The following is a 13547-nucleotide window of genomic DNA, read 5'->3' on the forward strand; positions in this document are numbered from 1 at the left end:
CTTTTCAATCCCCCATTGCTCTTAATCTATAAAGAAGTTAAGGGCATTGGTTTTGGTGTCATATCCCCTTGGATTCAGCCTCTTGTTAGGTATACATCTCAGTGAAATAATTGGCACCAAGGTTCTCTCACTCACCAAAAGCAGATAAGAAGAGCACTTCACAGTGCACAGTGCATAGATTATTTGCTCTCAACACAAGATCATCACTATCATTCCAAATGTTATGCTGAGATAAAAGCTATTTGCCAATCAAAATTTTAAATTTTCATTAATATGAACATTTTGCATTTTGCCTGCCAAACTTTAACTTTAAACTTACTGCCTGTTACTGGGTAAAAAAAAAAAATTATATTTTAATGGTGTTAGGAGAAAGCTAGTCAACTTATATATTCTGTATTTATTTCTTCCCTGGCGAGATGGGAATTGTGTTTGTATAAATCAGTCTTCTTCCCTTACCATATGGGTGACACAGAAGTGAAAGATTGAAGGTCCTCTTATAATGGAACTAGCAGGACTACTCTCCCCAAAGTGCATTAACTAACCGAGGCTATGAGCACCACCACTATATATTTTACTGCACTCACAGACAATGGTAGCATTTTTTTAAATATTTATATTTAGCAGGAGCAGGTTGTTTCCTAGTCATTAATGATTCTCGATTTAGCCAACTGTTAACTCCAAACTTCCCTCAGTCACTTGAACATTCCAAGAGAGTGATTGAGAAATACATTCTTCCAGGTTTGGTTTTCTATGAATTTTAGCCAGGTTGTATGCTCATAAGTCACAAGCCCCGTCCCTATCTTACTTATACAGTCATTTCATTTTAGCTCACAAGAGAACGTTACTCATTTGTTGATTCAATATGTATTTATTGACTGATCACTACAGGTCATGTATCTTGAGTCTTAAGAATACGGGGCCGTAATAAAGAATACATGGCCAACTATGCTGAGCCTATTTCATGAATGAAGAGGAAGGTATTAATCAAGTAACTACACAAATATATTAATGACTAGGAATGAAAAAAATACTCAGCTATGAGTATATATAACCATTAGTTGAGGACTGGGCTGTTGTGATAAATATGACTGCAGTTTCCCTGTGTGATATTGGTGCCTTTGAAATCTGTATATAGTGGGTGATACTTAACAAATTTATTTTGTATAAATCTCAAGCATAGAAGACAGGAAGACTAAGTGCCTGTGAGATAATAAATTTCAATTTGTAATCCATAAATTCTGAGGGTAATATCCAAAGAAACGTGACATTGCCAGTTTATGTCACAAGCTTTTTTGTGTGTGTAAAATGGTATTTTGACAACTCAAGCCTGATTCAGGCTGAAAGGTTATAATTTGGAGAATAATAATTTACACCTTGTAAATTTAAGAGTGTACACCTTTTTTCTGAAAATTTGTCATAAGAGACCATATCCAGCCTCTCTTCCACGTGTTGATGCTAAAGACATAAAATTAGGGGCGCCTGGGTGGCACAGCGGTTAAGCGTCTGCCTTCAGCTCAGGGCGTGATCCCGGTGCTATCGGATCGAGCCCCACATCAGGCTCCTCCGCTAGGAGCCTGCTTCTTCCTCTCCCACTCCCCCTGCTTGTGTTCCCTCTCTCGCTGCCTGTCTCTATCTCTGTCAAAAAAAAAAATAAAATAAAATCTTAAAAAATAAATAAATAAATAAAGACATAAAATTAATAGCAAGTTTATTTCCCTTAACGATGTGGGAAAAATCATAACATGTTAAGAACAGTTTTCTTTAAGCCATTTTAAAACCTATTTCAGGGAAAATATATATTCTATTAAATTGAGTTACTATTTAAGACTAATTTTTATTATGGAAAAATTTCATTAAAAAGATGAACAATTTATATTCACTGCCTCTGAAAATTGTAATTACTCTCAAAGAGAATGACCCTTGATCTTATGTTTTTACCTTATATTACTTGAAATGAAGCAGCATATGAATTTGTAATTTATTGCAAGTTTTATTTAATTGGTTAGCTACTTGTCATAATCTATGGTTTGTGAATATTTGATCCAATATTTAAGGTAGGACTGGTCCACCATAAAGAAATCTTAATGAAGTTATTGTTTAAATGTTTAAAGACATTATCATAAGGCAGATTAACTTTTCATTAGCAGGAACTATTTTTTTTGGCAATAACTTTCCTCATGAGCATTTAACATATTAGTCTGTGACTGGACAAAGAAGAGCAATTTGTAAATTCTTTTATTTTTTTGTTAAGATTTTATTTATTTATTTACTTATTTATTTGAAAGAGAGCATGTGAGCAGGGGGAGGAGCAAAGGGAGAGGGAGAGAGAGAATCTCAAGCGGACTCTGTACTGAGCACAGAGCGTGACACTGACATGGCTTGAGCTCACCACCCTGAGATCAAGATCTGAGCAGAAATCAAATCAGACACTTAACCGACTGAGTCACCTAGGCACCCTTGTAGATTCTTTGAGTATGGCTTTTATTTACAAATTATTTTTTTAATTTTACTGAATAATTCCACTAAGGCTTATTACCTTGATCAACGTTTTTATATATTTAAAGAATTGACATCCTGGGTCAAAAATTCATGACTTCACAAGCATACACATACCAAAATTTGCTAAGACGTAAACAATGTTCCCTGTACCACTTTAGTTAGGTGTTACACATTCTGCTTCTTTAAAAACTCTACAGAGCCGGTACTATTAGACGTATGTGCCTAAGTGAAATGACTATGTCAGTGAGGTTAAGAATATGCCAAAATTCACAGGACTTTGAATTTTGTGACTTGAATTGGTGAGGGTGGGATTTGAAATTTCAGCTATCTTACTCCTAAATCCATTCTCTTTTGAAAAGCTAACACTGTCTCCCTAAAATACCTAAATTAATGTGTGAAATGCAAATATTTTCATGAATTAACCAAGATAAATCTCCTTTAAATTATAAATGTACAAAAAGGAACCTTCATATTTGTTTATTTCTTGTTTCAGAATCAGGGTATTTTATTTTAGCTCAGTTGAATGTGTCTCTTGGCATGTCTATGCTTTTTAATAATTACCAAATCTCTATATTATATCAATGTGATTGATGGAGAATGTTAAACTATAGTTCTAAAATTTAGAAAGAAAAGGTTTTGCTTGTTACTTCATTTCTTCTCTTCAACTTAGAAAGTCCTTCACTGACAGCATGTATGTATATTTTTTACATCAATACTTTTGCTAACATCTTTTCAAAAAAGTAGTTTAATTTAGATGTAAATAATAAATTACTATATTTTGTATATATCTGTGTGGGCACAGCATTTTATGTTTGTATTAAATGACTGACCTTTGGGAATAATGGCATTGACTATAGTAATTGATTTCTGTGGCATTTCCCTTAAAATTTGAATAAAACCCTATCTATTAAATTTCAGAAGATAACTTAAAGCTATGTAAGATAAAATTAATTTTCAGTCATTTCATAGCCCTAAAAATTTAACATTTTTTAAATTATTAGAAATATACATTACTAGCCACAAACCATTCTTTAAAAAATTCTCTATAACCCCGCTTCCATTTTATTTACCTACACCTAATTCTTGTTGCTTTATAGGGGTGGGGGCAATATTTTGTTGCAATCCTGCTAATCTGTCTTCTCTAATCTACTATGTATTGGCAGCTCTTTCAAATTACTACAGTCATTAATGGTGCTTCTCAAAAATCCTGCATGTACACATTTTACAGAAGTCATATTTTTCCTTGGTCTTTTCTTCCAGTATTTTATTTGATTAGATTCATTGTCCTAAATTCTAGCCTCATCCAAAAATATCTCTCAAGCATTAAAAACTCGCTACTGTTAATTTTTTTTTTAAGTTGTTTTGTCTCACAGGGCAGGAGGGCGAAAGAAAGTGTATTCTCTACCCTGCCAACTGCTTAGCATTCAGCTGCTTTAAAAACACTAGCTTCAGAGCTACAGTCATCCAGGACATTAGGAACATTTCCCTTTTACTGGCCAAATGGAAAACAGCATCATCTGTGAGATCTGAAAGCTATAAGAAAGAACGTTCAAAGAACCTTTTTATATGTAACAGTTACACATGATAGAATTATGGGGAGCTAGTATTGATTATTAGTGGAATTTTTAAAGATCAGTATGATTTTATAGCTGCAATTAGAAGGTTATTGCTACTAAAGATTGGCAAGTCAATTTATGATTCTTATGCTGAATTTGTTCACCATAGATTAGTGCTTGGTTTTAATATTCTGTTATGTATGCAAATTTAATTAATATTGATAGAATTAAAATTACAAGCCAACAAATGTAGTGTTGTGAAAAATAATATAATAATAGTCCTTTAAGACTTAGGTAAGCAACTTTATTTAGTGTAAATTAGTAGTTAAGGGTAAATCTTTTCAGCAACTGCATCATCCGATTTCATCAATTTTTTTATTCCTGCTTTCCTTTGGTATTGAATTGAACATCAACAGTGGCGGATTCTATATTTTCTGGGCATATATGTGTAATTTGAAAGAAATTATGGTAGTTGATATATTTTAAACACTGAGTACGTTTATGTATTCACATAGAATTTAAATACTAATAAGAAAGGTCAACGGCAATATGGCAATGATGTAACCATTATTTAAATGGAATTTGTTGATGTCATTCTTGTTTTCCAGCCTTTTACATGAGATGGGTACAGATAAAATTATAATAAATATTGTTTTAGAAAAGTAAACATTACATAGACATGCATAATAATAGATTCCTGCAAGTCAGAATTTTTAGCAGGCAAACATACAACTTAACCAACTAATAGAGGCTTCTTAGAGCCAACAAAAACATTTTCAAAGTAATGTTCTGGCTGAACTGTTTATAGCCCATTTGTGTGTTCCACAAAATAGTGCTGCTTCTAAAGGGGCTGAGTTACATTAAACTCTAATGATTGTGCCTATTTCATTTAAAGACTTCCAAAGGTTATGATGGGAAGATACTTATGTACTGTGAAGGCTTCAGGTAGAATGGAGCATTCAGTTAGATGCAACAGTGTTCTTATTTAATATAAACATAATGAATCTGGATGGAATCTTTATATCCTTTAGGTAAAATGTTCTCATTATGATAATCATACCCGACAGCATGTTTTCAATTCAGCATTCCATTGCTTTGTTTTTCCAAAATTTAATGAATGCATGGTCTAGTTGCAACTGAGGTGAATTTTATCTCCAAGAAGGAAAAAAAAAAACCTGCATCCATAAGTTTCCAATTTATATACAACCATTAGTTCCTTATTGCCTTCTCAAGTTACCCCAAAGTCAAAATACTCTACATTGCTTATGATGTACTAGATTATATTACTAGAAAGCAAGCAAACAAACCAACTAATAACCCCATAATCTTGATAGTTTTGCATGACAAAATTTCTTTTTAGTTCATGTGCTTTTTCATCCCAGTAAGCTGCAGGAGTGGGGCTGGGGGATGGGGATTTGAATCACCCTTGTTTGTTAGGATCCTGGGCTGATGGATCAGCATAACCATACATGTGCATACTTTAGTAGTCAAAGCAAGTCACGTGGCCACACTGATTTCAAAAGATACCGGTAACCACAATCTTATCCTGTGCCCAGGATGAAGAGACACTGAGTATTTGAATGCACACCTAATGTTCACTCCTCACAGTGTGGTACTTAACTGTCCAGAGATGACTTCCTTTACTTAAAGTGCTTCTTACCACCACTACCCAGGATTATTTCAGGGCTTCCTATCTGGGTTTTCACCAAAAATCTGTAGAGATTATAACAGTGATCATGTATCATTACAATGCAAACCAATAACGTGGAGAGTGGAAATGAGAGATCTCAGATCAACATTTGTGTTTTTTACACACCCACACAAAATTACATTTTTTTGGATATACACAATGAAAGTATATTACTTTATTCTGTATACGAAATATAGAAGAAAAACTAGGAGAAGAATTTATTTATTTCTAAAATTTTTATTTATTTATTTGAAAGAGAGAGAGATAGCAAGAGAGAGCACGAGCAGGGGGTGGGGAGAGGGAGAAGCAGGGAGAGGGAGAAGCAGGCTCCCGCTGAGCAGGGAGCCTGATGTAGGCTGATCCCAGGAACCTGGGATTGGATCATGACCTGAGCCTGAGGCACAGGCTCAACAGACTGAGCCACCCAGGTGCCCCGAGGAGAAGAATTTCAGGTAGAACTTTCAAGATAAGAAAAGAATTTGCTATAATTACTAACAATAGTGGGGTTTTAAAAAAATAATTAATTAAATTGGTCAGCTAGCCGTTTGGCTAATTAGTCTTAGTATTAGTCTTAGTTTAACAGTACTCCAAAGAGTTGTCCTTTACTTTTTGTTGTTGTGTGACAGAGAGGATAATCAGATGGGATAGCAAAGTGTTTTGTCCAACTGAAATGTTGGAAGATAAACTGAGATTATAAACTTCATCAAGGTTTAAAGACTGAGGTCTTAAAAAGCACCTGACATCTGAAGAAAGCTTCCTGGAAAGTTGTCCACAGTCTCAGGCTCTGCATAGCTTTCCATGGTATGTGAATCTAGGGGAAGAGAAAACATATTAAAAGTATGTTAGATTACTATACTTACATTAAAGGATAGTGATAAATTGGGTAGAGGAATTATGCTAAATAGACTACCCCACAGTTGTATATTTGCACAAAAAATATTTTAAATTCTTTGAATTGAAATTTATTCATTTACATTTCCTCTTGCTAAATACAATATTTGAGCCCTTGAGGTAAGTAATAGTTTTTCTTACACTCATCTATAAGGCTAGCAGATTTCTGGTAATGGTAATAACAGTTAATAATTAATACATTTTCTTAAATATTAGTGTTAAAAACTGATTTCAGTAAATGACACAATTTCCTATTGCTCTTTCATATTATATCTAATTTTTTTTGTCAAATTTAAGAGAAACAAACTAAAGAAAGTAGTAAGTCAGGTAAGAATAGACCATGGGTTTTTATTTGTATATTGACTAATTGTTAAAAAATATAAGACTAGAATTGCACTCTTCAAATATGTATTTACCTGCAGTCATCTAGCATGAAATACTCAGTGATTTAAAAAGAGTTTATATGGTATGTACAATATCATAATTGAATCAATCTTCTTGGTTATTTAAAGTTCAATTAATTCACTTAGTAGTCCACATGTTAGTCTATGAATACATGCATATGAGTTTATAAATTTAGCACTTTAAATCATTGAAAAAGATACACCACGATTTTAGGTTAAAGTTATGTCACTCCTTGACAAAATTATAAACTTTTTTTAGCCAATAAAAATTTACATGTTTGAGGGTAAGCATTTAAAGTGAGCAACTATTAGTTAGATTATGGTTTAATAAATAACTTCTTACAGGCATTATATGATTGTATACCTTGAGATATATCACAGAATATTAAAACTTAAATGTTTTACTTAAATACTCCTCAAAATTTTGAATATTTACATATATTATATATAATAAATTATAATATACATATGTAATTTTTTATAAAAGGAAAAGACAAATAATTGTTAATATCAAACCAGGTTTTGAAAGATAAAAGACATCTGTAGTCTCTTCTGAGGAAATATGAATTAATAAATCCAACATAGTATCTCTAAAAACCTTACATTTACTGAAAATAGAGCTCTTTGAGAAAATTTTAAAGACCATATATCAAATTATCTAATTAATAGTTTTTTTCTGAATAGCAACATTAGCGTTGCTTGTTAAATATGCAACCTCTGTATCTCACTTCAGACCTAATGAATCAGAAAACTCTAAGGTGGAGTTTCCAGGCAACTCTAAGAGGTGCTGAAGTTTGAGAACCATTGATAGACCAAAACTGTTTAGATCAGCTGATTTATGGAGGAGAGGGCAAGAGTTTCTCAATGAAAGAAACACTAAGTTGACTTATTCTCAGGCCTAAGTCTTCCCTAGATCCCTGAGTGAACCTTATCTCATAATTAATTTCCAAAAGACTGGTTGGATTTTTGGGCCACCAAATGTGTGTTACATGAGCAAAACACTCTTAGTTAGAGGCTCTGTCACGGATATGCCTCTTTGTCCTGAAGGATTACTGTTCTTCATTATTCTGTATAAATCTTTTCTCTGCTTCCCCTCCTTTAGCAACCTTTTTTTTTCTCTCTTCAGAGACTGCCTAGATATTAAATATCACCTCTCTAAAGTTGCCTTCTCTGGTCACTTAAAGTAAAATAAGGCCCCACTGCCCACAGCTCTATGGCTTATCACATCAGGCTATCTGTGGTAGCTCTTAGCGCTTACAATACTCTTGACATTTGTTTAAAATTTAAGTTAATGTTTTTGCTTTATTTATTTTTAAAGCTTTCTCTAGAATGTGAACTCCATTTGGACATGGACAGCATTGGTCTGGTTCACTGATGTGTCCTTATTGCTCACTGTTCATTGGTGCACTGTAGGCTTTTTTTGGAGGAAAAAAAATATACATAAATATGACACATATTTAAATATGACACAATATTTATTAAATATTTTATTTGCTAGATAGTAATAGAGTTAAATAACACACCTGGGAGTATTAGACCTGGTAGACAGAAGTTCCCTATGGAAGGTATTTGAGGTTTTTATCAGACCACTCATCAGAAAATAACTGTACAGTTCATCAGGGGATCCAGCTCACCATAGTTCTTGGCTAAAGTATTATTAGGTTGATTTTAACCCAATACAAATGTATAAATCTTTGTTTAAATGTATAAATCATTTATAACTATATCTTCCATTTCAATTTTGCCAAATCCACCTGAAAAGTCATTTTGCATCTCAAGAAATTGCTAATCAAGTTGAATTTAGGTTTCAAAATATGTTGTAAACCATAATTACTGTAAAAAATGTTTCTCTTTTGATCATTTTTTAAAATTATCCTATAGCTCTATAATATTCTTGAAGTTTTACAGGTCCCACTCTAAAATGAATAGAGAAAAGGATCATTAGAATTATGAAAATAAATTCATCCTCTTTTTTACAATTTCCCTTACAAAATAATAAAATATTACCTTAGTAATTTTTTAAATAGCTCTACATTCATCTTCTATGCATAACAAAATCATTTTTATGAGTATATCTTTCCTTGGGAAAAAAAAATCAGTGGAAGCTATTTCTTTTAAGTGGCTTATTTTTTCCTTTATGTGATTTGGTTTCAGAATATTCACTCCAGTTACATAAATTATAAATGTTGCTTCTCCTACTCATAGCACATGACATATTATTACAGGCCAGACTCATTGTAATGTGGTGACCCCAGTGAAACTACCAAGTGAAGTTTTCAAATGAAAACATTTAGATAGACTATGTATTTATGAATAAAAATAAATTTGCTTTTCAGGGAGTTTGGCCGCTGGAAAGTAAATAACCTTGCAGTTGAGAGAAGAAATTTCCTTGGCTCCCCTCTGCCTCTTGCTCCTGAATTCTTCCACAATATAAGACTTTTGGGACGTCGACCTACCCTGCAGCAAATCACAGAAAACCTTATCAAGAAATATGGGACACATTTCTTGCTATCTGCTACTTTGGGAGGTACGACTCTTTGAAAATATTTGTGCCTATGTGTGCTTGTACATAAAACTGTAAAAGTCAGGAAAAGATGTGTTGATTAATCCAGAGAGCTGCAGTTTGAATAATTCTGGAATTCATTTATTCATTCATTCATTGAGTTATTACTAAATGCCTTCTATGGTATTCACAATGGTAAGGTAGATGGTTATTACTTAGTTCCTGCCTAAAGGCAATTTACAGTATAATAGCATGCAATAAACACAGTCATAACTCTTACACTCTATAATGCAAGGTGATGTGCGAAATTTTGTTTAAAAAATGAATAATAGGGGCGCCTGGGTGGCACAGCGGTTAAGCGTCTGCCTTCGGCTCAGGGCGTGATCCCGGCGTTATGGGATCGAGCCCCACGTCAGGCTCCTCTGCTGTGAGCCTGCTTCTTCCTCTCCCACTCCCCCTGCTTGTGTCCCCTCTCTCGCTGGCTGTCTCTATCTCTGTCAAATAAATAAATAAAATCTTTAAAAAAAAAATAAATAAATAAATAAATAAATAAAAAATGAATAATAAACAGTCAAGTCACAGGTGGAAGTCATCACTTCTGGTTACTGAAAACAGGAAAAGTTTCCTGAAGTAAACATTAAAGATCTAAAATTACATTTTTTAGCAGTATTTTAGTTTTTCTGATAGTGGTTGATACATGATATAGAGAGAATGATCCATTAATATCAATTATGATGCATAATGTAAAAGTAGAGATTAATAATTTCACTTCTTCAATTTATAAATTTATAAAAAATAAGAAATCTGTGGTTTTAATATCATTAAATATGTGTTTTATCATGGTGATATATAATTCAGCATTTTGGATACACATAGATGGTATTTGTGGAGGTAACATAATAGGCAAAATATGATTTTCCTAAAACTTAAAAATATCCCAGAATTCCATGTATTTAGTTTTGTGTAGGACTTAAATAATGTCCAGCCATTTTATTTAGAAATGGATGTTACTCTTTCCTATAATGAAGAGCACTGAATATAACTGAATATGAAAACAGTGATTCCCTCCTTCCCTGTTTGTTCCTCAGTAAGTTTACTGAATACGGACAGACCGATTCACACCAACGGTGCGGTGGTATGAAAGGCCACCAGTTCATTTTTCCTACCTTAGAAGATGAGTCTTTTCTTTCCTTTAGCTGCCAGTCCAGTCTGTTAGTAAGTCATGCCAGTACTTTTTCTCTCCCAAAATATATCCCATGCCAAAACTTTCTGACTTCTACCCAGACATCTCTAGACCAAGCCACAAGCATGATTCTCCCCAGAATACACCTAAGGTCCATGCTTTACACAGATCTTTTTAAAACTTGGATCAGGTCAAATCATTCCCCGTGTCAATTAAAACCTACAACTAGCCACTTAAAATAAAATCCAAATGTCTTGCTATGGTTTATAATGCACTACATGAATGGTCTGATACTGGCTTTCACCACAGACCTCAACTTTTCTCTCTTCTCATGGCCCTATTTTTCAGCCACAATGACCTTCAAATCTTTCGGGAAAATTTTTCTGCTCAAATGTTACTTTCCATAGAGGGCTTCCCTGTGCATACTACTAGGAATATGCCCAGTGGTCCACCAATATTCTCCATTATATCTTGATCTTCTTTGTAGTCTTCATAGTATTTATTTTTATGTGAAATATTTTATTTATTAGTTTCCTGGCTCATTATCTGTCATTTCCATGTATTTTCTTAAAAACAGGGACTTTGCCTATACCTGTCATCAGTTTACCCCTATAGTTATAAGTGCTTGGCACACAATAGGTTCTCATTATATATTTGTTAAATGAATAAATGAATGAGACTATGCTTTGTTTAGAGGCTGAAATGTTCAAGTTCACTAAATAGATGTCAAAAGTATGGTATACAGAGAGGATAACTGAGATCTAATTCAGGAAGAAGACTGAATGAAAACTGAATCCAATGAACCAAAACAGTCAGTTGAACAAATAAAGGTGCAGAATTGGAGAGAATGAGGATGCAAGCCAGAGCAGGTGAGCAAGGCATGGAGAAGTTGGAAAAGGAGATTTCTGGACTCATTGAAGAAATATAAGTAAGGCATATAACCTTAAGGAATTAAAGGTGGAAGATGTAGATGATTTAGGCAGACAGAAAAGGCCAACCAGGAAGACTTGTGTCTTCCATAAGTGAATAATATTCAAATAATAAGATAAAGAGATCAGCCTGGTATTGAAAATTGACTCCCTTTCCTTGTTTTTAACCAATTGTGAAATATTTGATTTTATTTTATTCAATTGTGAAATTTTAAAAATGTTAAGTAACTTCTCAGTTTTTTTTAGGAGAAAGTAGGAGAGTAATATCTGTGTGGTGGGGTCATGGGAAGATTAATGTATGTGCAGGAAGATAGTCTTGGCACAATGTGTGGCAAAATTTAAACATGCAATGTTTTTATGTTATTGTTATCACAGTAGTGTGGATAGAAAAAACTATAAAATATGCTGGTAATTATAAAAACTGATTCTCTGAAAGCTGTGTCTATGTGGGTTAGTGAGGTTAATGATTATTAATGCAATAAAATCTGAAGTAAAAGTGAAAAGTAAGTTATTACTATAACTTCTTTTTAAAAGTTCAGTGGTCTTGTACTCATATCAGGCTTCATCACATTTGTGTCAACAATGTGTGATACCCAGAATTTCAAAACACAAAATACATTCTCCAAATAAGAAAGGAAGCAAGTGATAGAGGAAAGGCAGAAGAGATAAAAAGTACAGATGATTTTTATGGACATATTTGTTCCTTATACTAAAATTACGGTGACTTTTTTATTTGTTTTCACTGTTTTGGCATCGTAGATGCCACATTTTGGCCATCAGATTAGTTTTTGTTGTGTATGTTTGTATAAATATGGTCTAAAAATCCTTTGTGGGATTAAATCATTTCTTCAGATTGATTATTCAATGATAGTAATAAGTTCTTTTAAAATTGTTTTACTTCAATTATTTAAAAGTCCTGTTCAAGCATTTTCTTAAAGGCAAGAAATGGAATTGCCAGGCTCCTTAGCCTTCTCACCTCTGAATATTCCTTGGATTAGTATCCCTGGTATTTTCTATTGGAATTCCTTTTTTTCTTTCTCTCTAAACGTTATTTATAGTTTTTCTCAGGAATCTCTGCTGGGTGACGTTAATAAGTTAACTAAAATGCATGAAATTATTTAAGTAGCTTAAGGATATAAACTATTTGCAATTAAAATGTACACCAGGTTGATTTCAGGCCATTTAAAAATATTGCTGTTGTAATCACACTAAACCTTTTTTGTTGTTGTTGCTGTAAGTATATTTAGCTTTATATGCTTTACCAGGTCGTACATGAAATTGTATCATTCCAGTTTTTTAAAAAAAATGAGATTTGTGGTATTTAACTGGAGCTAATTCTCTCTCTTGCTCTCTTCTTAACCAACTAAGTAACAGCCCCAATATTAATGCACTGAGGATGTCATGTATATAAGCAAACATTTTAAACAAAAGACCAGTTTTTTTTGCTTCCTAAGTAACCAGATCTTCAACTAAATTTAAACATTAAAAAAAATAAGTTGTGTAAGATACCTCAGTATTAAAGTGATGAAAAAGAAATAAATAAAAAATGTCTTTTTTTTCCCCTGAGTTATTTAGTACATCATATTATTGACTTAGACATAAAACATTGGATAGCATACTTGAAGCCCTTAATGGGATATTTTATGATGGATAAAGCCAGTGATTGAATTATCTCCCTATAGGGAAAAATAAATCATAAAAAAACCTTCTTCAATATATATCATTTTCCACATTTATTTCATCTTATAGCTTCCAGACTATTTATCAATAGACTAATTCAGCTTGCTTCTATTTGGATAATGATATCTAAACTCCATCACTGTTTAAATATCTAAAATAAGCTACTCAGTATGAAGAATCAATCTTGAAAAAGACTGCACTACTGGGATATA

The 13547-nt window shown here is 33.0% G+C and overlaps 1 protein-coding gene across 3 annotated transcripts in view; it reads left to right on the forward strand.

The window, feature by feature from the left end:
* BRINP3 (BMP/retinoic acid inducible neural specific 3) overlaps positions 1-13547 on the forward strand; it is a 407590-nt gene that overhangs the window by 203862 nt on the left and 190181 nt on the right. For 2 of the 3 annotated variants that reach the window (XM_034667184.1, XM_034667185.1), the window contains exon 3: positions 9377-9567. The exons of the other annotated variant lie outside the window; for it this stretch is intronic. In XM_034667184.1, the coding sequence (XP_034523075.1) occupies positions 9377-9567 (191 nt within the window). The remainder of the gene's footprint in view (positions 1-9376; positions 9568-13547) is intronic. 3 annotated transcript variants of the gene reach the window in all.

Source organism: Ailuropoda melanoleuca, chromosome 8, assembly GCF_002007445.2.
Source record: "Ailuropoda melanoleuca isolate Jingjing chromosome 8, ASM200744v2, whole genome shotgun sequence".
In the NCBI taxonomy this organism is placed as follows: Eukaryota; Metazoa; Chordata; class Mammalia; order Carnivora; family Ursidae; genus Ailuropoda; species Ailuropoda melanoleuca.